At 34.2% G+C, this 23,275-nt stretch overlaps 3 protein-coding genes across 4 annotated transcripts; 1 reads left to right on the top strand and 2 right to left on the bottom strand.

Moving 5' to 3' along the window:
* The first annotated feature begins 1,128 nt into the window (after positions 1–1,128).
* Positions 1,129–16,131, top strand: LOC101255670 (uncharacterized). Of its 2 annotated transcripts, none has more exons than XR_011220012.1 (20): positions 1,129–1,494; positions 1,683–1,808; positions 1,976–2,143; positions 2,227–2,310; positions 2,662–2,712; positions 3,986–4,042; positions 4,234–4,316; positions 5,429–5,552; positions 5,632–5,691; positions 6,406–6,648; positions 7,709–7,792; positions 7,884–8,031; positions 8,882–9,009; positions 10,918–10,965; positions 11,092–11,222; positions 11,306–11,388; positions 12,283–12,386; positions 13,945–14,057; positions 14,798–15,096; positions 15,247–16,131. XR_011220012.1 is itself a non-coding variant. In XM_010319765.4 (20 exons), exons 1-20 carry the CDS (start codon positions 1,237–1,239, stop codon positions 15,402–15,404), a joined length of 2,508 nt encoding a protein of 835 aa, XP_010318067.1. In that variant the 5' UTR covers positions 1,129–1,236; the 3' UTR covers positions 15,405–16,131. The 2 variants fall into 2 exon arrangements, 1 of the variants encoding a protein (XP_010318067.1); XM_010319765.4 differs by having other exon boundaries at positions 13,945–14,015.
* Positions 16,132–16,471: 340 nt separating this feature from the next.
* LOC101259819 (uncharacterized) lies at positions 16,472–17,666 on the bottom strand. The gene is made up of 2 exons (XM_069294991.1): positions 17,353–17,666; positions 16,472–17,262 (listed from the first exon to the last, which is right to left on the bottom strand). The coding sequence occupies exons 1-2, from the start codon at positions 17,512–17,514 to the stop codon at positions 16,717–16,719; spliced, it is 708 nt and encodes a 235-aa protein (XP_069151092.1). The 5' UTR covers positions 17,515–17,666; the 3' UTR covers positions 16,472–16,716.
* A 4,218-nt stretch (positions 17,667–21,884) lies between these two features.
* Positions 21,885–23,044, bottom strand: LOC101255968 (uncharacterized). Its single transcript, XM_004234995.5, has 2 exons — positions 22,626–23,044; positions 21,885–22,530 (listed from the first exon to the last, which is right to left on the bottom strand). Exons 1-2 carry the CDS (start codon positions 22,785–22,787, stop codon positions 21,991–21,993), a joined length of 702 nt encoding a protein of 233 aa, XP_004235043.1. The 5' UTR covers positions 22,788–23,044; the 3' UTR covers positions 21,885–21,990.
* Between the last annotated feature and the right edge of the window lie 231 nt (positions 23,045–23,275).

The following is a 23,275-nucleotide window of genomic DNA, read 5'->3' as shown; positions in this document are numbered from 1 at the left end:
AATTTAGTACCCTTTATATAGACATAAACTAGGGTTTAAGGTTGAGTAGCCTCCAAGAATCCTTATCTGAGTTGAACACAATTTGTAGAGTCCCAACTCGAATTGAACGCATCTTGTAGAGTCTTATAAAATTTCAATGTCTACAATATATGCTTTGTAAGAAAGTATTGAAAAGCCCATATTATAATGGAGATTCAACCCTAAAGTAAAAGATCATCCAACTAAATAAATAAATGAAAATTCAAAGCAGAGCAATAAAATGCAAATAAAAATAAAATGAATACTTCTTAAATAAGAAAATATTTAAAATGTTAGCTTATTATATCAACGACTTGTTTGGATATGATTTCAAATCATAACTTTGAAATGGGAAAATTGTATATAATAGCAAATTAATAACCTAAATTAAATGGAATAGCTAGGGTTTGATTTAATTGTGCTCCATAGCAAACATTAGCTAAAATTTCCCAACGTCTCTCTCCCAAAAATCTCGCTCTCCACTCTCCATTCTCGCTCGCCTCTCTCGCTTTATACACAAAAGTGTATAATTCTGTATCTGTTTTGTATAAAGCAAGAGAAAATTGTATATACACATGCAAAAATGTATATCTTCGTGTTATACACTTAATTATACAATTTACAAACATTTTACTTCAAATATTGCAGAGAAAAAGGCCAACGAATTATACAATTGCGAATTATACAATTGCAGTGAAATACAATTTTCTCTAGCTTTATACAACAGAGGTGTATATATTGTGTTTCTATTTTTGTATAAAGCGAGAAAAACATATATTTTCTTGCTATAAACTTATAATTATGCAATATACATACATTTTAATTCGATTCAACTGTATGCAAAACAAATTATACAATTGCAGCGAAATAGGCCAGTGAATTATACAATTTAGGTCAGCGAATTATACAATTGTATATGTATAGCAAATTATACAGTTTTATGTTTGCTATGGAGCGCAATTATGCAAAGTTTACTATAGCATACAAATATATATATATTTTTTGCTATATGTGAAAGTTGCCCATTTGGAATCATGTGGATTTGATGGGCTAATAATGCGATGGGCCGTGGGCTGAAACAATGATCTACCAAGGCCCAATTGGCGTGTCTCAATCTTACTGAAGTCTATCCCGTTTCCCGCAATCTCTCTCCCCGCCACTGGTGCTTTTGTCACTCTCTCTGCAAATCATCTGTTCCAATTATCCATTTTCAAATGCATGATGCTCCTCTCAGTCTCACTGCTTCCCAATTCATCATCGTCATTCGCCACCGTAGCATTTGCTTTCCCAAAAGTTCCCGGCGGTTTCAGGCAGTCCATTCGAATCAAGGTCCATGCCTTCCTAAACAAACCACTGGAATCGAGCTCCGATCAACCATCGGTGATTCTAGACAGTCTCAGGGTCCTCGAATGGGACAAATTATGCGATTCGGTCGCTGCCTTCGCCGGTACTTCCTTAGGCAAAGAAGCTCTCAAGGTTAACTCTTCGTGTACTTACCTTTTTTCACTTTTCCTTCTGTTTGATTGAAGAATGAACTAATTACTTTAGCTCAGTGTATGTGAATGTGTGTTTGCATATGCATGTGTATAGTATATGTATAGGCTTGTGTATTTATGTGTATATACTTAAAAATACAGGATTATCAAAGGAATTGTTTGGTGCAGGAACAACTAGGTTATCTGAATCAAACATTTGAAGAGAGTCTTGGACTCTTAGAGGAAACCAATGCGGCTGTGGAGATGAATAAGTACGGTGCCATGGTGGATTTTAATGGCATTGATATTGAGCTGGTAGGTCCTCAACTTCGTTTGTTTATCCTGTGGTGTACTGGTTTTGTTTGAAACTTTAGTTTGGTTCTTTGGAAATTGAACAATTTGGGTAAACTCATTGTTGTTCAAGTTCCTGCTTAAATTGCGAGTGGTGCAGAATGATGTTGTCTGTTCCTCTATTGTTGAAGGTTAAAACGGCCATACGGGTTGCACGCCATGGTTTTCCTGTCAGTGGGACTGAAGCATTGAATGTTGTAGCACTACTGCAGTTTGTGGAAATGCTGCAGGCAAATGTCAAAGCTGCAGTCAAGCAAGACGCAGAATGGTATCAGCGTTTTATGCCTCTCACAGAAATGGTAATAAAATTCTGGCGACAATGAACTTTTCAGCAATCATATATGGTGCGTTTGTCTCCAATCATTTTCTATTTTTACTGCAGATTATGGAACTAACCATAAGCAAATCACTAGTGAGGTTCATACAACAACTAGTTGATGAAGATGGTTCTGTCAAGGATTCTGCGGTCTGTCCTCATTTTTTATGAACAGCTTTGATATTTCTGCAGTTCTAACTTTTCTTTCAAGCTTCTCAGAGGTCATGACACATGTCACTTCCTTGACATTTTCTTCTGCATCTTCTATACACGTGCATTAACTCTACTATTTGCTGTGGTTATATTCTGTCCTCATTTTTTATGAACAGCTTTGATATTTCTGCAGTTCTAACTTTTTTTTTCAAGCTTCTCATAGGTCGTAACACAAGTCACTTCCTTGACATTTTCTTCTGCATCTTCTGTACACATGCATTGACTCTACTATTTGCTGTGGTTATATTCGACTTTATGAGTCTTATTAATATTACTTTATGGTTTTAGAGCTCTGCTTTGAAACAATCTCGTGATCAAGTTCGCCTTCTTGAAAGAAAGGTAGACTTCATTCTTCTTCCTAATTGACTGTACTTCAGCAAATTTGGCGGTTATTACTTTTCAGAAACTTCTTTCCCTAGAAAATATCTTCAATATAATAATTTGTAATTTTTTATTTGCTGGTGTATATTTATGCTCTTTCCTTCATCTGTTATTTGTCTGTTCATAAGTTTGATAAAATCAAAGGCTAGTTTTTTACTTTATTATCATGTTGTGTGCATCCTCTTGAAATGATGGGCCGGACACTGTTATGTTGTTAATTCTTTAACTGTTATGAAAGAAAGTCAGCAGATCATGTAGTTATGTCTGAGCTGACTGCCTTAATATTTGACAGACAATGGACACTGAAGGTCATAAATCCATTTTATCAACAGCCTGTAGGTTGTTACCAAGGCTTATACCTTTTAAAATCTAGATTTCAGTTTGAATTGTTATCAAATTCATACAACTTGGCAAATATATTTGGCAAACATCCCAAGTTCCCAACTACTAGAAAAAACTAGCATTTGGAATTTTTTTATAAATTTTAAAATTACCCCAAACTTTTATATTTTGTACGGAACACCCATCATTTGTTAAGTCCAAATAATATTTATCTACCTCCTCCGGAAAAGTTTGACTTATAAGTTGAGGGACAAGATTGAGAAAAAAGAACAACTTGTTTTTAATGAGTTATAATTCCAATTGAATCAGTGACGAGTTTGATTATGCAATTAATGTATTGCTCTCGCCCATATTGTTATTTTGTTGTTGTTCATAGTTATCAATTATGTTATAAGGTTATTTTTAATGGAACATGTTCATTATAAAATTATAATACAAACTTATGGGTATAAATCATATTTTTTTGAAATTGTCAAATATTCTTGGGAAAATTTGTGACCAAACGCATGGTAAAACTTCACCAGAACTTCACTCAAAAATAACTTGCCAAGAATATTTGGAAATTTGTGACTGAACACTAGCTTAATACTTCCTAGGTTTTAATCTATTGTCTCTGCGCATGCAGTAGGCACATTAATAAAGTTTGATTGTTCTTTGGCACGAGAACTTTTAGAAAATGATACAAGGACTGCAGGAATTATCTATTTGGATATCTTTAATTAAAGCAGCACTTCTTACAAATGTCAGGAACCATTTGCCTCTTTGTTATATTTCTGTTAGGGGAATTCCCACATTGCTGGCTGGGTGTGAGAATGACTATGCTTTTGATGTGTCCTGCACCACACTCCCTGCTTGGACATTAACGCATTGCATTCTCTTGTATCTTCAGTTATACCAGTTGATGGAAAACATAATCAGGAACGGCATGGAAGAAGCATCTGCTGTGGTAATCTGTCCTTAGTCCTAATCTTTAGTTTCCATCTGTACAACCTTAAGTCACTTTGATAACCAACAGGTTTTCCACATATTAATAATATTATTAAGAATCTTAAGCCCTGAATGTGGTAATGAAATAAAACAATTCTCTACCTTTCTGGCTTTACCATAGCACCTTGTGAACCTGATATTCTTACTCAGGAAGTGAGTGAAATTGATGGCAGATGGTGCATTATATCAGGATTTAATCAGCGAACGAGCTTTGAGGGGCTACTGTTATCCAGGTTTGTTAATATCTTAAAGTCTTTAACTTATTGGGGCTTATGTAAATAACTTTGTATAATGTTTGTACATTTTGTTTTATGTCATTTGCTGTCTCCATCTCGAAAGCTCTGTATAGGTAATGAACTTGCTAAGCAGAAGTTTGTGACATCATAAATTAGGAAATGACAAGAATACTGTTTTGAGTAATGCTCTGCTGCTGAAATTGAGTTGGAATTGTTCATTTCTTTCCTGGAATTGGAATTCCTCAGATATTGGTTCAGTAATTCTACTTTTGAGGTTGATTTTTTGAAAAATTAATACAGGTGCTTATAAACAAGACTTCTCAAAACCCTCTGGTATGGCATTAGTGAATAGTTCTAATCTTCTGAACTACTGTTTGATAACTTGTAAGATTTTGTCGCACAAAAACTGAATAAATCCCTTTTACAAGTTGAAGACAAACAATTAGGGAACTCTTGGAATGGCATTCAATCAGCTATATAAAATATGATGCTGTTAAAAAAAGTTCACAAATTTGATTGTCTTACATTCTCCACAAGTGCACCAAAAATAGCGTGATATTTCCAGTAGGGGATGTGATACTACTTTGTCATGATCCATTTCTTCCACTCCCAATAGTTGTGGGCTTACTCTTTTTCAAAAGTTAATGCTATTGATGTAAAAAAAAGATTAAGCAACATAGAGCTGACACAACTACTAGTAAAAGGGGAGAAAGTTGACTTAGCCCTGACTTTCTTTACAAGAGGTCCTATGAACCATAACAGGGCTTCAGAACCTCATTGATGTAAAAACAAACAGCTTAAAAAAGTGTGGTGATTATATCCAAAATTGTTGTAGGATTTCCGTAAGACGTGGCCCTTGGGCTTAACTGAACCCCAGAAGCTAGCTCATGAGGGAGAATTCCCAAGTCTATTTAAGGAGACTACTAGCGCATTTCCCAACTAATGTGGGACTGTAAATAAGCTATTGTTCCCCTTAGTTAAGCCTAATGTTATACAAGTTTGGTGAAAAAAAATGCTGCTAGATCACCATGAATAAGCTTGACATTATTCAGGTCATTAATGCTTTATAGTATTATTCATCATCTCTGAGCAGTGATAGTCAATTTCAGTGCTTCAGGTACTGGAAGTGTTCTCGAACCTCTCTCAGCAGTTCCGTTGAATGATGCACTCCAGCAAGCTAAGGCATCTGTGTCAAAGGCTGAGGTTGATGTGCTCCTGAAGATAACACAGAAGGTTTGTTTAACTTATGCCCCCTCCCCCCCTTGTGTTGTCATAAACGGAAACTAACCAGTTGTTTTTTATTTCTACGCAGATGCAAGAAGAAATTGATTATATTGAAAGCATTTTCAGCATGATGGTTAGGCTGGATGTGGTAGGTTCTATTATTTTAAATTATAACTTTCTTGTACCTCTGATTATTTCTTTTCTAATTTTGTTTCTTCTAATATTTGTATGTTATTTAAAAGACAGGATCCATGTGTTCATTTTTACAATAGATGATAACCAAAATGAGCTTCACATTGGCGGGAATAGATTTTGAAATGGGTTTATAAGGCTCTGGATCCTACACTACTAACAACTTCAGCTTAAGTGTGTTTGTTTAGCGAGAATGAGATCTAGTTGGGTGAACAAGTATGGAATACTATAAGTTGTTTAGTGGCTAGCGTTGGGGCACTCCAGAATGATCCTGTTATACCTTATTGATTGGAGTACTAATTATTGGAGCAGCTGTGCCATGCCAATTGTGACTGTTGCGAATGTCATAATTGACTGCTAACATCTGAATAATTAAAAGTTTCTGCAAATATTTATCGTTTCACTCTCTTTATCAATAAAACATTTATGTTCCGCTTTGTTCACGTGTTTATTGTTTCTCCAACTCAGAGCCTTAACAATTTCAAAATTTGTTTGGCCTTACAATCTGAGGCCTACTACAGTTTAATGCTCTTTGGTCTATTATGTCAAGTAGAACATTGTTCACAAGTTGACCATTTAGTGGGATTTATTTGATGTCACGTATATTAAGTGTTTAATTTATTTTGTTACTGATGTTATTCATTTTTCATTGTCATTCCCATATCTACAGATCAACGCTAGAGCACGATATGGTCTTGCATTTGGAGGTGCTTGTCCTGATTTATTTTTGCAACAAGAACAGGATAGCTTTGTAGCTACTGATGCTTCACTGGACGCAAGAACCTCAGTGGCATTGCATCCTACACGGAAGAAATGGACAATGTATCTGCCAAAAGCTTATCATCCTTTATTACTTCAAAAGCATCAGCAGGCTCTACAGAAGGCCATAAAAGATGTCAAGAATGCCAATGCGGTAAGTCACTCTCCATATAATTATGCAAATGGAACACGGAAAGCTGTTAGATTCTCCTAGCATTTCAAAAGTTCCCTCTTATAGCCTGTCTTTGAGATATGGACAGATTGCAACATAATCTGGTGGGTACTTGCACCAAGCAATCTCTCTTCAGGATGGTTTTTATTTTATCAAAGAAAAAAGATTATCCATAACTATGAATCTCCTGTCGTTTGAGTTGGAATCTATGAGAGTGCCGAGACTATAGCCGAGTTCCATGAAATATATAAAGCTTTCTATGAAAAGATTCAGTAATTTATCATAATTGTTTTTGTTCTGTTGGAGCTCTTTTTGGATAAAATTAGTTACTTGTATGAGTGGGTAAGATCCTGTTGTAAGTGTTTCCTCTTTTTTATTTTGTAATCTTCACAAAAGGTTTTGTGGGTTTCATATACCTGGTCAGCTCATATGCATGGAAGCTAAATTACTACTATGTATGGGTCAGGTGTGGTTGTGGATTCTTTAAGGGTGGGATATGGCTTTTTAGTAAGCTTGCTCAGTATCTATTCCAATTATTATCTTATAGAGCCACCTTAATACCTTCCTTGACCAATAATTGCAACCTGTGAAGTCGATACTATCTGAGGGTGAGGTTCTTGTGAGAATAGAAGTGGCAAGTGGAAACATTTCTGATTCCTCTTCGTTTTATTCCTTAAATATTGTTTTGATAGAGAACTTTAAGAAAGTTTTGTTGGGACAATAAGTTGTTAGAAACACGTTACTGCTCTCTTTTGGTGAAACAGTTACTGCTGCTGTTAACATCTGGGAATAAGTTTTTATAGGCCTCAGTAGAATCGTAACTCTAGAGATACTGTGACAATGCATCTGATCATAACAGCTTCTAGATTCCATGCTATGTTTGAATAGCCTTTCTTCTCTATTCTATCAGATGCTGGCTCCATTGGTTATATTCTCATAACAATTTTGTGGATTCTCATCATCATGATAACTTTGGGGTGATATGCACCTAATTGAATCACTTTGAGTTCTCTTAAAAATTCAGTTGGTCTTTTGTGTATAGGAAATTAGGAGGAGGAAGCAGCAGGGAGGAAACTTTACTCTGAGAAAAGAAACTGATTTGACTTTACAGTCCTTGGAAGCAAAGGTAATTTTTTGAATTTGATCGCTGGCATTTGATGGTTTATGCAAAATTTCCATTGTAAATGAATGAAGTACTTTTAACCTGTTGACTTCAGGTTGCTAAGTTGAAAGAGGAACCACCTGTTCCTGTTGACCTATATGTTGCGCACAACACTCGAGTTTTGGTTATAACTGGTCCTAATACTGGGGGTAAAACCATTTGCTTGAAGACTGTGGGTTTGGCTGCTTTGATGGCAAAATCCGGTCAGCACAAGTACTATATATTTATACATTATACTTTGTTCATCAAGTCAACTCACAAATGAAAACTTTCCTTGTACCTCAATATATCTACTAGACATTATATATTAAAACATCAAAAGTCATCAGTTACCACTATCCTATGCAAAGAGGCAATTGAGAACCTATCAATAAGTTGAAACGTGCTGAAATTTACTTTCCTGACATTCACATCCATTTTCATTTCTATGCCTTGATATCATCTATTGTTGAATTAGGATTCCCGCCAAATTATTAAATCGGTTTTTCCTGGTCATGTTTCTTGTTCCTTCATAAATCATATGCTACTTATACAAACACAAACTCATCCTCCATTACGACCTGCAACTTCACAAGTTTTTTGAAATTTTTTTCGTGAAGATGGTGTCAAGGCCAACTAACACGCCTCAGCCTTTCCACTAGGTACATGCATCCTTCCACTAGTACAAGTTTTGGTTACCATGCTAACAAAAGGCTTACGCAGATAGGAAGAAAATCACATATGCTATTGGGTTCCGAGCCTTGGTTTTCCATGATCTTCACCTAAGCCTCGGCCGTATTTATATTTTGTTGGTAACTAGGTGCTGCTCAGACCTATTTAAAATTGTGTTTGAGGTCTCCTCTTGGTTCAAATAGATCGAGGAAATTTAGTCTTGGTATTCTTCCACTGCCACCCTTTCGTACATTTTGTTAATCTCTGTGTTTTCCCCAACAAGCATATTAGTAGGTAGTACGCTTTCTAAGAGCACAAACTCTTGGTTGTGCACAAAAGCACTTATATTTGTGTTATCTTATATTGAAGTGTATAACTTTTAATGTTAGACTAGATTTGCAGGTCTTTATGTGTTAGCATCAGAATCAGTGAAAATCCCTTGGTTTGATTTTGTATTTGCTGATATTGGTGATGAACAGTCCTTATCCCAATCACTGTCTACCTTCTCGGGCCATCTGAAACAAATTAGTGTAAGTCAAATGAAGTTCCCTCTGAAATTTCTGGGCCTTTTTACTAGCCTGACATGCTGTGGCCAAGTCGACTTTTCACTTCTTACACTTTTGCTTGATGATGAACATTTGAAGCTATTTATAATCAAGAAATTATCTAGATTATAGTATAAAGGCTCTTGCTTATTTTAAAAATCGACCATCATCCTGGTATATGGTTCCTCTACTGTAGGATCTATATTGCAGCTCTCCAGGAGTAAAGCACATAATACTAATAATGCAAAGGAAGTGTCAACATTAGCTTATGTACACATGTTACATTACATCAACCTGCTATATCTTATCATGGTACTTTTTGTCAAATCTAGGGGGAAAGAGCAAGGATTTATTTTGTTTGTTTGAACCTCATGTAATTGTTAGTTATAGACAGTCCCAAGTGTGGATAACTGAGGAGGCTTCTGCATTATGTTAACATATGTCAAATTCACTTTTGAACATGAATGGAGAAATTAAACTTTTGCGTGTGTGCTACATTTCATATGGTCTATTAGGTGCTATATGAAAGAAAATTGAGAGGCTAAGTTGTTATCAAGTGAAGAAAATGGGACAAAAGACATTTTAGGTATTGAAGATTACGTTGTACCAAGAAGTAGCATAATAGGCCTTCCGGGCCAAATTACGGATATGAGAGAGGGACAGTTAATATTGCTAGTCATAGGATGGTGTGATTGGATCAAAGCAAAACTTTATAGGATCAATATGTGCTAAATTATTCCATATATGAATAATATGCCTGCTATATTACATTGATTCTGGCAGAGATGCTTAGTATTTTGAGAGCAAAAATTTTTGACATGATGAATATGCTGATTTAAGAGTCAGAATTGACAATAAAGAAAGTGAAGACCTAGTCAAGATAGTATGTCTGGAAGGTAGATTCATATTCTAAATGGTATAAGCTTAATCGAGGAAGGTGTATTAGTCCTCCTTTTAGAAAACGGATGTTAAAGAAATGAATAGGAAGAAACAAAGAGGAGGGTACAAAGTTACAACAGATATAACTGTACTCCATCTGTTTTGAATTTACCTTACACATCTGTATTTTGAATTTCAAGTTGATTAAACTTGTCATCATTTCCAATATGGTTGTTCAAGGACTTCTCTTTTTTAAGATAAAGAACACTTCAGAAAGTTATAAATGATCAAACTGTTAGTATCAGAATTCAAAATACTGAGAAGTGTTTGATGACGTATGGGCATGTTAGTCCATGAAAGTTATCTAGATTGGATGAACTGGGACAAAAGGTGAAAATATTTGGTAATAACTTCTGCTAAATAGTGAACTTCCCTGGATAGAGCTACCGGAGAAAACAGATTATACTTTGACGCCATAAAGAAGATAATGTTTGTATCTGCTTCCTAGGAATTCTTTAGCATCCTGCACATTAGACCTGTTGTACAGGCTATCAACCATCTTGATGGACTGATTTAGCGGAATTTGGCTCATCAGTACTTGAATTGTTTTATGAATTGCTAGATCTCTGCCCAAAATTAGGTTATTTGTTGTCCATGATGCTTGACGATTTTGAAAATATTTACAGGAAATGCTCAACTCATTTTTCAAATGCTCTATTGGCTTTTCTTTTCCTAAGATCTTCCTTTTCCCAAGGTTGATATCCTAACCAACCTTGTGAATTTTGAGGTTGACTGTTTTATGTAAAATGTAGCATAAGCTTGAACTTATTGTTACCGTTCTTGATCAAAGACAAATCCAATGCAGTGCATTTATCAATTAGTTGAACTCTTGTATGTTTCTCTAATGATATCATTGACAGTTATTCTCCAGCTACAGTTAATGTATATGGCTTAAGGTGTTTCTTTAAGATCCAAATGCAGAAATTTAATAAGATTTCTTGTCCAAATCTGCAGAAAATCCGGTCTCACTCAACAGACATGTCACTCGTGCTATTAGATGAAGTATGTAATTCAGCAGTTGTTCATTTGTTCTTCCAGAGACACATGCTATGAACAAGTGAAATTATGCATGACATGAATGGACAGTTTCCTTCATAAAAACCATAGTGTGTATTCTTCATCTTGTAGGTAGGGGCAGGGACAAATCCTCTAGAAGGAGCTGCACTTGGGATGTCATTACTGGAATCTTTTGCAGAATCTGGGACTTTGTTGACTATAGCTACAACACATCATGGAGAACTTAAAACCCTTAAATACAGGTGCTCAATGCTAAGATGGAACTTTTATATGAGACAAAAGGCTTACCTTCTCTAACATCATGGTGCTACAATGTACTTTACAGCAATCATGCATTTGAAAATGCATGTATGGAGTTCGATGAAATGAAGTTGAAACCAACTTTTAGGATTCTTTGGGGAATACCAGGTTGTCCTTGTATCCATGTGGTAGTTTCTTGATTAGCTTGGAATTTCTTATATGACTGATCATAGGATGTCATGTTCCTTCTTGTGGCAAGAAGAAGAGAAGAAATGATACTTCTTACTTTGTCTTAAAAAGAAAAAAATAACCTCTTTACTCCCAGATCAAATATTTCAGGGCACAATCTCAATGTCACAAAATATTTTTGAAATGCAGTTTTCCTATTTATCATACTTCTCAAGACCTTTACACTTTCAATCATTACCAGATATTCCTCAGATAACCTTTTTTAGCTCATCATTGAGATAGTACCAAGTAAAAGTGTAAAACCATGGTGTACACTATGATTTAGTAAATTACCATGAGTTTTGGGATTGCACAATTCTGTTCTAAGTGCAGTCTGTCTATAATAAGTTGTTTATTCTGGTTCAAGTTTACCTTGCATTATCAGATACGCAAATTCTCATTCCGTTTTTAAAAACTGGACCTACTTAGTAGTTGCGGAGTCGAGAGCTTTCTTGTTTCAGTGTTAATTTTTTAATTGTTTCTTGTATTTTGGCCTCTACCATATGTGTTCGAGATTTCTTCTTATGCAGTTTCCTCATCTGCATAATTCAATTTAATAGATATTTGAACCGGGATTGGGTCAAGCGGATGTACTCATTATTCGGTGACCTTCTTACTTGACCGGGCAAAAGGGGCTGGGGTCCAATGACGAGAAATCAAGGATAATTGTATATTATAATCCATTGACAAATTTCAGAGGATATTCTCTAAAGATGGCACAATTCAAACTTACTTTAGATAGTTTTTGATTCTTTGATGTCTAATTATCATGAGGTGATCGTATCATTGATTTTTTCGGTAGCATCTCTGATTTACAGACTTCTACAACTGCAGGACGGTCTAATGCAATCAATATAGCCGAAAGGCTCGGGATGCCTGATGCCATTGTGCATAAGGCTCGTGAACTTTATGGAGCTGCTAGTGCAGAAATCAATGAGGTACTTCCATATCATACCATTAACTTCGGTATTCAGGATGTAGATACTTGTAATTGATGAAAGGTTTGCATGGCATGTTTATAGTTAACCCTATATTGCTACTGTGCATCCTTTAATTTTTATTGAGAAATACATAATTTGCTTTGTCCTAAAAAGTCATTTACACACCTTAACTTTACGGGAAGCCTCTTACCCCTTACTATTGTCTAAAGTGATTCTAATACCTCCTTGAATATAAAGAACAAGTCATGTGTTGGGTCATGTTTTGCACGTGAACCACATGTCAGTTGCTGCTTCATTTTATTTTTTCACTGCTTTTCCTTCTTTTGTTTCCTTCTTTTTTGAGCAGCTTATTACAAAATGAGTCCAAAGTAAGTGATCTTCTCTTTTACTGCCAAACCTTTCGCCACTGCCAAATTATTCACCACTCAAATTGAAAACAACATTTAGTTATTTGGATTATCATATGATTTCAAAAGCAGATTAGCGTAAAGATCAAACCCCAGTCGATCATTTCCTTATCTTGCTTATTGAGTAGTTATTTCGTATCGTCAGAGTAAAGCCTTGACGGAACCAGAGTCACAAATACCAGCATAACTGACTGTAATACTAGAACCAGGGACTGGAAAAAGCTCCTGCTTGGGGTTCCGAAACGTACTCAATGTCCTGATATTGGGACCCAAAACAGCTGTCATTTTTCTTGGCACCATAAAACCTGATACTTCTGATCCAAAAAGGATACAGAACCCATCTTGTCGGAAAAAATGCCACCCAGCAAAAAAGATTTGCTGCTGGCCAGAGTTTAAAAAGGAGATATATATGACTGAAGGTGGAAGTGAAACGTGTGACGTAGTGAAGAGAATGAAGAGGCAAGGTAGTGGCTGTAATTTTGAAATGGTGGTCATTTCGAGTTTTATTTTTAAAGAAAGCTGGTACAAGGAGATGGAAAAAAATAAGACAGTAAAGAATAAGTCATGATTTTTAAAAAAATAATAAATTTGTATAATATCCAATTGAAAAGAAACACAAGTACATTTTTAGTCTGTTTTTAATGTTCTTTTTCCTTTCGCGTGCATATAGGAAAGAAAAACAATTTTTTGCCACGTCGATTCTCAGGGGGTGGTTAATACGTAATACTTTGAACAAGAATAGCGCTGTGATAGGTCGCCCGTAAAGTTGAAGTGGGTAAATGATTTTTCTAGACAAGATGGATATAATTCCTATTTTTATTGAATAGATTGCTTACCAAATCCCTGGATTTATTGCCACTTCATAGAAACATATACACCAAGAAGTTTGCTGACCTGTAATTAGCTTCTGTTGATTGTAGTTTCATGAGTAATTTCAATTGGTTCTCGAAAACAGAAGTTCCTTTCTCATCATATGCTCTTGTTAGAATAATGCGCAAGAAAAGTATTTACTTCAAACACAATAATAAGTCATTATGACAACAAATTTGTGCATCTGAACATTGCACGAATCTGATTTTCTTAAGCATTTTAATTTTTATTAATTAGCAGTTGCTTTTCTAAGACTTTTTGCCAACATTTTAATGCAGGTCATACTTGACATGGAGAGATTTAAGCAGAACTATCATGAGCAAGTTCGTGAGTCACAGCGTCTTCTTAAGTGAGGATCCTGTGTTACCTTTGCTGATTCCATATACCCTCAGTAATCACCAAAATAGATCTATTTTCCCTTATGCAGTAGTTTTGGTCGTTGAAACTGTTTCAAAATTGATTTTGTTGCATTATAGATCTCAATCTTCTCGTTGTTGATAGTTGTTTAGCAAAGGGATCTGATCAAACCAAATCAAGAAGCAACAAGTTAAAAATGGAAATAAATAACGGCGCTCTATGGCTATCAGATGCCTCATCCTAGTTACTGAGATAGCCTAATACTAGTTGGCCTCTATCTGAACCTAAGAACCTAGAGTGAGAGTGTGTGTATGGATAGAGAAAAAGAAAAGAAAAGAAAAGGAAAGATATGGGGTAGCAGATGGTTGTTGAAATATGGTAACTAAAGTAACTCTCAGCTGCAAAAGCAGAGAAGTAGTGACAAGTCTGGCTGGTCTGCAGAAGCAGAGAGCAAAACATGAAAGTTATGGTAGTGAGAGGGAGCAGTAGTAATTGGAATGTTCAGACTGGTGGCTGTTTGATAGAAAAGATTTCAAGTTGAGCTTGACTTTTGATCTATGTTATATATGCTGATGGTGGCTGAAAAAATTTTGTGAAAGCAGTTCTAATGAATACTATTACCAGAAATGCTGTTCATAAAAGAAATTACCAGAAGATTTCACATTTCATTAGGGATTCTTTTTCCCTAGGCAGCCTTTTGCTTTTTTTTCTTGCAGTAAACTAACTATCAAAAATCTCACGTCGTGTGCATTTGTTCTGTGCCTTTTGATTTAGGCTCACTAAAGGCCTCCATCATAAGTTGCTTATTGCCAGAAAAAATGTGAAAGAACACAGCATTAATCAAAGATTCAGAAAGGAACAGGAAATATTTGAAGCAGCTGCAGTAGCACGATCTTCCATTCAAAGGAGAGCACGACAATATCGTGCAATTTCTAGTCAACCATCCCAGAAAATATTGGGAAGTAATGGACCCACATCAACTATGAAAACTGAAGCTAAAGAGGAAAAAAGTAAAATTTCAGAAGCAACTCCTGCTGTGTACTACTCCAGTACATCCAGGTTGCCTCTTTCAGGTAACATAATTTCTTTCTTCTTTCTTTTATGTGATGATCATTATTGCTTGTCAACGGACAATGGTTTGCTACCATCTATTATATTTTCTTGTTTTACATGAATCAAAATATCCACTATTGGTTGCAATGATCTGTTTTGCCTATATACAGCCAAGAGGAGGAAACTTCCCAATGTTGGTGACTCAGTCCACGTTCCTTCGCTTAACAAGCAAGCTTTAGTCCTGAAAGTCGATCCTTCTAGAGAAGAGCTTTTGGTACAAGCTGGTAACATGAAGCTTAAGCTTAAATTAACAGATGTATTGACCTGAAAGGTGCCTGCGCCAGGTAGGTTTTTCATTATCTCCGTCCTGCAGTGAGAAGGTGCCCTTGGGAATCTGGGACGCATTTGAAACCGCCTCTCGCCACCTGCAATTGGTATGACGGGACAGTTAAACTTGCTAAACATGAAGTAAGAATGGTCGTTGGTATATTTCCTTACTATCACGTTTTATAATAAATTAGTGCAATGAGCTCGGGATATATCGTATAGCCTGAGCATATATCCAGTTACCCGGGATGCATCTCATGCTATTTGACTAGGTACTCTCACAACTGACATCTAGCTTGCCCATAAGGAATTGTACTCAGTTTTAAGCTACACCGCTTTCACGATGTTATGGGTTTTTTTAAAAGGATGCCTCGAAGAGAAGGTTCCATCAGAAAATATGCACAATGTTGACCAGCTAGCTATAATTTTCAGTGAAGTGCATGGGGTCATATGCAAGGGAGTGTATCAGTCCAAACATGAGACCTCTTTGTCCTGCGGGCTATACTAAAATTATGGGAAACTTTTGATTGCCCTCGTTCAGGTACACTTGTATTTATTTGAGCTTGCTGGATTTGATTAAAGTCAACTACTAGATTCTGGATGACATCAGTTTATTTGAACTAGGTTGATGCCTTGATTGGAGTGTACTTATTAAATAGCTTCGTTGTGTACAAAAACGTACAGATTTTATACTTCTAAATGAAATTCAGATCTAGCTAATTAATTAATCGCTCTTCCCTAGTTCCACCTTTAATATTCGACTGCAGCCTAACAGTGTGAAGTCCTCACATGCAATACCTTACGTTTTTTTTAAGCTTCATGTAAATGCCTGATATACGACTGTCATTATTAGGATTTAGGATTGCGATCCGCCAGACACCAAATTTTAAGAATATGGACCATAATTTATGCCCCTGTCCTGCATCTTCCATAATATGAGATGTGGAGCACATATTATTTCCAAGATTGTGACATTACATCAATAAACTTAAACATGCGGAGGCTGCGTTGTTGACTGGAATACAGAAGAGATGGACCAAGGCTGCTTCCTTATTAGAAATCGGCAAGTGTTGAGAAATTCAGTCTTATTCTTCTTGGTTCTTAAAAGATCAAAACATTATTGAAGATGTCGTTACAAGGCACGAAAGCAGTTCAATGCAACTTGGATTGAATCTAAACTGCTCTCACTCTTTTTACTTCATCAAGCTAATAGTACCACCCCATCCCACACCCATTAATAGGATCATACTAAATACTGTACTATGATTTGACACGAAGATACCTAAGCCTACAGTACCTAAACTACCTCGTCGTCAAGCAGTCTGCTGGCTGTTTTCATCAGCTGGTGCAACCCATCCAAAATCAGAACTTGCATCCAGGAAATAAAGCATTACAACCAGGAAAATGCAGCAGAGGAACATAGGAATAGGTCCAAAGATCCACAAAAATAGTGGAAACGAAAAATAAAAAGCACGTAATCCAAGTGACCAGAAATAGCTGCCTCTATTCACTGTCCTCCCTACATACTCCACCGTAACACAATGCTTCGAATTTGAAGAGTCCAATTTCTTGTAAGGCACGTTGATGAGTATGCTAGCATGACTATAATATCTGATCGATTGGACATTAAACAAGAACGCCACCATAAAACATACCAATATTGAAAAAAACTTAATTGACAAGCAAAACTCGCTCTTATCCCCATAAACATGAAAACTAACTGAACGACCACTGCTTCCGCCCGTCATTAAGACGGCAATGAGAGAACTAAGCATAATAGCTGTAGATGCCAAAAGTGTTGACGCCATTATGTTGTTCCTTAGCGTTTGTACTGCTAGAACTCCATTCTGGGGCGACTCCTGTTTCATTCAATTCATTACTTATTTAGTTAATATGAAAACTAGTCCAATGATCCTAGTGGACGAATTGAAAACAAATTAATTAGTTACCTCCATCATAGCAAGAACCCACAAGCGTCGATTGATGGAATTGATGCCAATGACTGTGTGAGTAGGATGTTTAAGAATGCGTTGAAGAAGCCATAAGTGATAAGCAGCCATGATAAGTAGGCCTAATGGTACCAACACGTAATCCAGAATTTCTTTCTCCATTTTTTTTGGAAAAAGAGTGACGAGTTGAAGTTAATGGTCAAAAACTCCAAATGTGTATTGGGTTTATAATTCTATTGCTCCCCACTCCGGCTTTCAAGGCAGGGAGAAGGGGAATTCGGTGGTGCCTCGTAATCCCAGTAAAAATTAAAGACATCGTCAGCTAATCGTATATGTATATTAATAGCTTGATACATCGTCAAGCAATACTTGTTTAGTTTAGAAAATTCGACAGATAATTTTATATTTTTGTATCTATTTTTCCTTGCTTTCAATATCTAATACATTTTTCAAAATTTTATATATTTAATATATTCAAAGAATTATATAGAAACATTATCCTATTATTTGTTGTTTCTTAAGTGATGTGTCAAGTCAATATTCGATAACTATTGTTGAATAGAGGGAATAATTAATTTGTCACTAAATTTTATTTAGATACTTGAGTTACACTCCTTTCGATTTTATTTAAATGTCGTCCTTATTAAAAATAAATGGCACTTAATACAACCTCTTTCACTTGTATTGTATAAATTTTTTTAGAGTCAAACTATAAAACTTGGACTAACATTTTATGATGTATTTTCTCATCATATTGATGTTCAAAAAGTTGCAATTTATATTACTTTTCGTACAATTTTTGAATATCTATGTTTTTTTATTTAAATTATCAAATTAATAAAATCTAATTTAACCTTGAAAATTAGTCAAATCAACTTTCGAAAAGTGCAACATGACAAATAAAAGTGGGCGGAGGAAATATCCGTTATTTTACAAAATTAATCCATAAAATGACATTATTCTTCATCTTATGTAGTAGCCTTTGACAATATGATTTTGACCAACATAAGAAAACTAAATACGGAAAAGGGCCTAAAATACCCTTGAAGTGTTGAAAATGATACAAAATTACCCTTCATCCACCTATTGGCTCCAAAATGCCCTTTTCATCCACCTATTGGCTCCAAAATACTCTTGTCATCCACTTTTGAGATCAAAATTGACCACTTTTTTAATTGTTTTAAAATTAAACTCTTTAAATATTTTTAAAAATACTTGGCGTTAAACTATTGGTTATAATTTTAATTTATTAATACAATTTATAAATCAACACACTACCCACTCATTACTAACTAAACCTCACCCAATTAATAATTCAATTATAAATATCAAAATCGTCATAAACACTACTAAAACACGATGAAATTATAAATTCCTGAAAATGACATCCAAAATTATTCGAGTCTGAATCGAAGCCCAATTAAATTTAGGTTGAGCCGCTTATTTAGGAGGACACTTTCTTTCAAAATTGAATTAGAAATTTATGATTAAAGGTAAAGAAGTAATACATCCCGAATTAATTCATGAACTTTTTTTAAATATAATTTTATAAATATTTATGATTTGTTTTAAAACCTTTAATATATTATTTTGAAAAAAAGTTACCTGTGAAGTAACATCAAATAATTGAGACGTAAGAATAATTAAGATGAACATAGTCAGACTTTTAAGTTTATTGGTGATTTTTATTTAGCCACTTGAATGTATGATAATTTACTTCTATAACTTTTAAAAACATTCAATTGGCAGTAGCTTGCATTAATAATGTGACTATTTTATTAATTTAGAGGAATTTAATTAGTAATGGGTGGGTAGTGGATTAATTTATAAATTATACTTATAAGTTTAATTATAAGAAATAGTTGAGCGCCACGTATTTTAAAAAATATTTGAATAGTTTAAATATAAAACCGTCAAATAAGTGGTCAATTTTGAACCAAAAGGTGGATGACAAGGGTATTTTGGACCCAATAGGTGGGTGGGAAGTATATTTTGGAGCCACTAGGTAGATGAAGGATAATTTTGTACCATTTCTAATACTTTAAGGGTATTTTTAGGCCCTTTTCCGAACTAAATAAATTAATTTATGTTCATTTATCGAGATTTGACTTCAAAAGAATACTAAATAAGGATATTATGAAAAATTTATATAATTTCTTAAGAGACATAAAATCTAAAATGGTGAAATATAAATGGAAACGGAGAAAGAGTAATTTATTTTAATTAAATATATGACTTTATGAGCACATGATAAAAGTATTTTGTTATTAGAATTTTGAAAAGAAATGGTACGTTCTCATATGGCATTCTGAATGACTACTTTAGAGCATGCACAAAAAATGTCCAAAATTTGATTTGAAAGTATCTAATAAAAATGTTTTATCATGTATATGTTCAAGTCCTTAATTAAAGAAGACAATTAAAAAATTTATTTAAATAGTTATCCATGTATTAAGCCTATATAAAGGCACAAGAGAACGTTGAGGTGAAAAAAAGAAAGGGAAAATTTCAGGCAAACTTATTAGATTAAATAACATTATATGGGTATAGTTACCTAATTACTTTATATGGGTATAGTTTAGTTATTTTAGATATCTTTAATTTTATATATAATATTTTTTTTATTTATACAATTATATTTTAAAAAGTGGTTTGTAACTGAAGCGTTAAATATGCTAACAATAAATTTAGATAATGCCACAATTTTAGTGAAACGTCCCTTTTTTTAAGCTAAACGTTCAAATTCAAAAAAAAAATCTGTATATATATATGGACTTACCTTTTTTGTATATTATATATGTACATGAATATATAGTTAAACGTGACATTATATACAAGTTTCTAAATGACTTTTTATATACTCCAATAATATATAAAGTTAATATATACTAACTTCAATAATTTGTATATAACTACTACAATATACAAATTATAATCGCATATGATATTTTCCCATCTATATAACTAAATCTAATTACTTTGTGTACATATGTATATAAAAAAAATAATGAGTCTTTCATATACTACCAGCTACCAGCTATTAAAACAGACATGTACATATCAATTTTTGTATATGTATATAAACTTAATATATACTAACTTCGATAATTTGTATATAACTAATAGAATATACAAATTCTAATCATATATATAAAAAAATTCATCTGTATAACTAAGTCCAATTACTTTTTTGTATATATATACAAAAAACAAAAATAACATAAATATGTAATATACTATATACAATTACTAAACATGCAATTATACTATATACAATACTTAAGTAATATTTTTTGTATATTGACATCTAATTAACCAAAAAATTATATCTAACTTTGTGTTTTAATACAGTACCTCATAAATATTATGTTCTTCAGATCTGACAACTTCAGAAGCATTTTCCTCTGATTCAATGTTTACAGCTTTCCTCTTTCTTCTTCCTTGTACTATTTTAATGCCTCTAGCTTTGGCATTGTTAATAGCTTGTTGAACTGCCGTAGGGTCGTTTTTTTCCTTTGATCTAAGCTCTTCCATTGTTTGTTCTTGTATAACTTGATTTGATTTTCCCAATGACCCTACATCAAACCCAAAATCTTGAGTTAACCCCATTGAAAACGATGGTAAAATGTCAACAACATTGACATGCAAAGGAATACCTCTGGTAATCCTCAAAGATGAAGATGATTCATTCATTGTGTGACCAATTTTAGATCTATCAAGAACAAAAAATCGATTATTTCATCAAAATATATGGAAAAAAAATAAACAGAACACATGTACAAATTTTGAATAAGTAAAAAAAAAAAGGTAAATAACTAAAATTAAGGAGTACTTACGAAATTGACTTCAACTTCGGGAGTATATTCTGATTTCTTGCATCTTTAATATACTGAGGCAATGATTTTAAGAGATTATTGTTTTGGATATTTTTTATTTTTTTGGGTAGCTAAATTTTGGATATTATTATAATGTCGGCAAAATGTAAAAATTAGAATATTAGTTCAACCATATATATATATATATATATATAAATCAAAACCCCAACAGCATCACCTTTTACAAAAGTTTTTATACATTATTGTAATTGCCGAACACAATTCATATTCAAAATAACTAACTATTGCAACAACTCCTACTCGTTGCTGTTTGATTTGTAGCCAAACTATTCCCTATTAAACAATATTTTGTACCAAGTCTTTGAAAAATGAGTTAAAGAGAAAAAGTATTTAATGTTGGAGGTAATAATGAAAAAATATTAAGATTCTTATAACAATAACCAGATTTACCAGCCATGGATAAATTAATACTCTCATAATATTCGTCACTTTTATATAGGTATTAAATAAGTTTGAGTCAAGGTATTTGATCTTTTATGTCATTTACTAATTTTCAACGAAATGTTTTCGGACACATTCTCATAAATCTATACTGAATGTGGGAAAAAACTCACCCGCGGTATTTACAGACATAAAAAGCACAGTAGAATTTTAAGATTCGATTCTCCCCATTTTTTCTTATTTTAAGAACGCATGTTACTGAAATATAAAAATATATTAATATAAATTTGAGATCATTTTAGAAAAATCAAGCAGTTTAATTCAACTTAGATTGAACCAAAACTGCTCTCACTCTCACTCGCTAAGCAGTCTCCTCATCAGTTGGTGTAACCCACCCAAAATCAGAACTAACATCCAAAAAGTAGAGCATAAAAACCAGAAAAACAGAGGAGAGGAACATGGGTATAGGACCAAAGATCCACAAAAATAGTGGAAATGAAAAGTAAAAAGCACGCAATCCAAGTGACCAGAAATAGCTGCCTCTGTTCACTATCCTCCCTACATACTCCGCCGTAACACAATGCCTCGAATTTGAAGAGTCCAATTTCTTGTAAGGCACGTTGATGAGTATGCTAGCATGACTGTAATATCTGATCGATTGCACATTAAACAAAAACGCCACCATAAAACATACCAATATCGAAAAAAACTTAATTGACAAGCAAAACTCCGTCCTGTTTCCATAAATATGACTACTTATAGATCCGCCGCCCCTGCTTCCACTGCTCATTAAAACGCCGATGAGCGAACTGAGCATAATCGCTGTAGACGCTAAAAGCGTTGAAGCCATTATATTGTTCCTTAAAGTCTGTACCGCTAGAACTCCATTTTTAGACGGGTCCTGTTTACATTCATCGATCGCATGCAACAAATAATTAATTACTAATAATGAAATTTGTCGTTAAATTGATAATCCGTAGTAGGTGACAGAATTACCTCCATCATAGCGCGAATCCAGAATTGACGATTGATTGAATTGATGCCGATGACGGTATGGGAAGGGTGTTTAAGGATGCGATGAAGAAGCCATAAGTGATAAGCAAGCATTAAGAGGAGGCCTACTGGTACCAACACATAATCCAAAACTTGTTTCTCCATTTTCAATTTTGTAGCACAACTGCAAAAGTGAATTAGATTTGGGGAAAATTGGTGTGTTCTGAATTTACACAGCTTGTCTTGTGCCCTTAAATGCAGGAAGAAGGAGAGCACAATTGTGACACGAGTCCTTCCTCGGGTCGAGTAGTTCGGTGGTGAACCGGTGTCTCGTAATTTACATTTATATTTGACTTTTGATATATTACTTGTTCACTTTGAATTGATTTATTTATTAAGAAAATTAGATATGTTAAGAAGGGTCGGGACAATTTCAACGAGGCTAGATCTTGCGAGCAAAGAAATTTGAAGAGTTAAGGCGGGCACATTTGGAAGGGCTTAAAAATGTTCAACCTAACCTGACCTTAGAAGGGTCAAGGACTGAGACGGACTAGTCCTTTTTATTCTTTTTTCTTTTTAAACTTGTAAATTTATAACATTAAGAAAATGAGAAAATTTTCAAATTAAATATGACAAAGAATGATGTTATTTCA

Source organism: Solanum lycopersicum, chromosome 3 (assembly GCF_036512215.1).
Source record: "Solanum lycopersicum chromosome 3, SLM_r2.1".
Lineage (NCBI taxonomy): Eukaryota > Viridiplantae > Streptophyta > Magnoliopsida > Solanales > Solanaceae > Solanum > Solanum lycopersicum.
The sequence above is the reverse complement of the archived record's forward strand: the minus strand, read 5'-3'. Positions and strand labels throughout refer to the sequence as shown.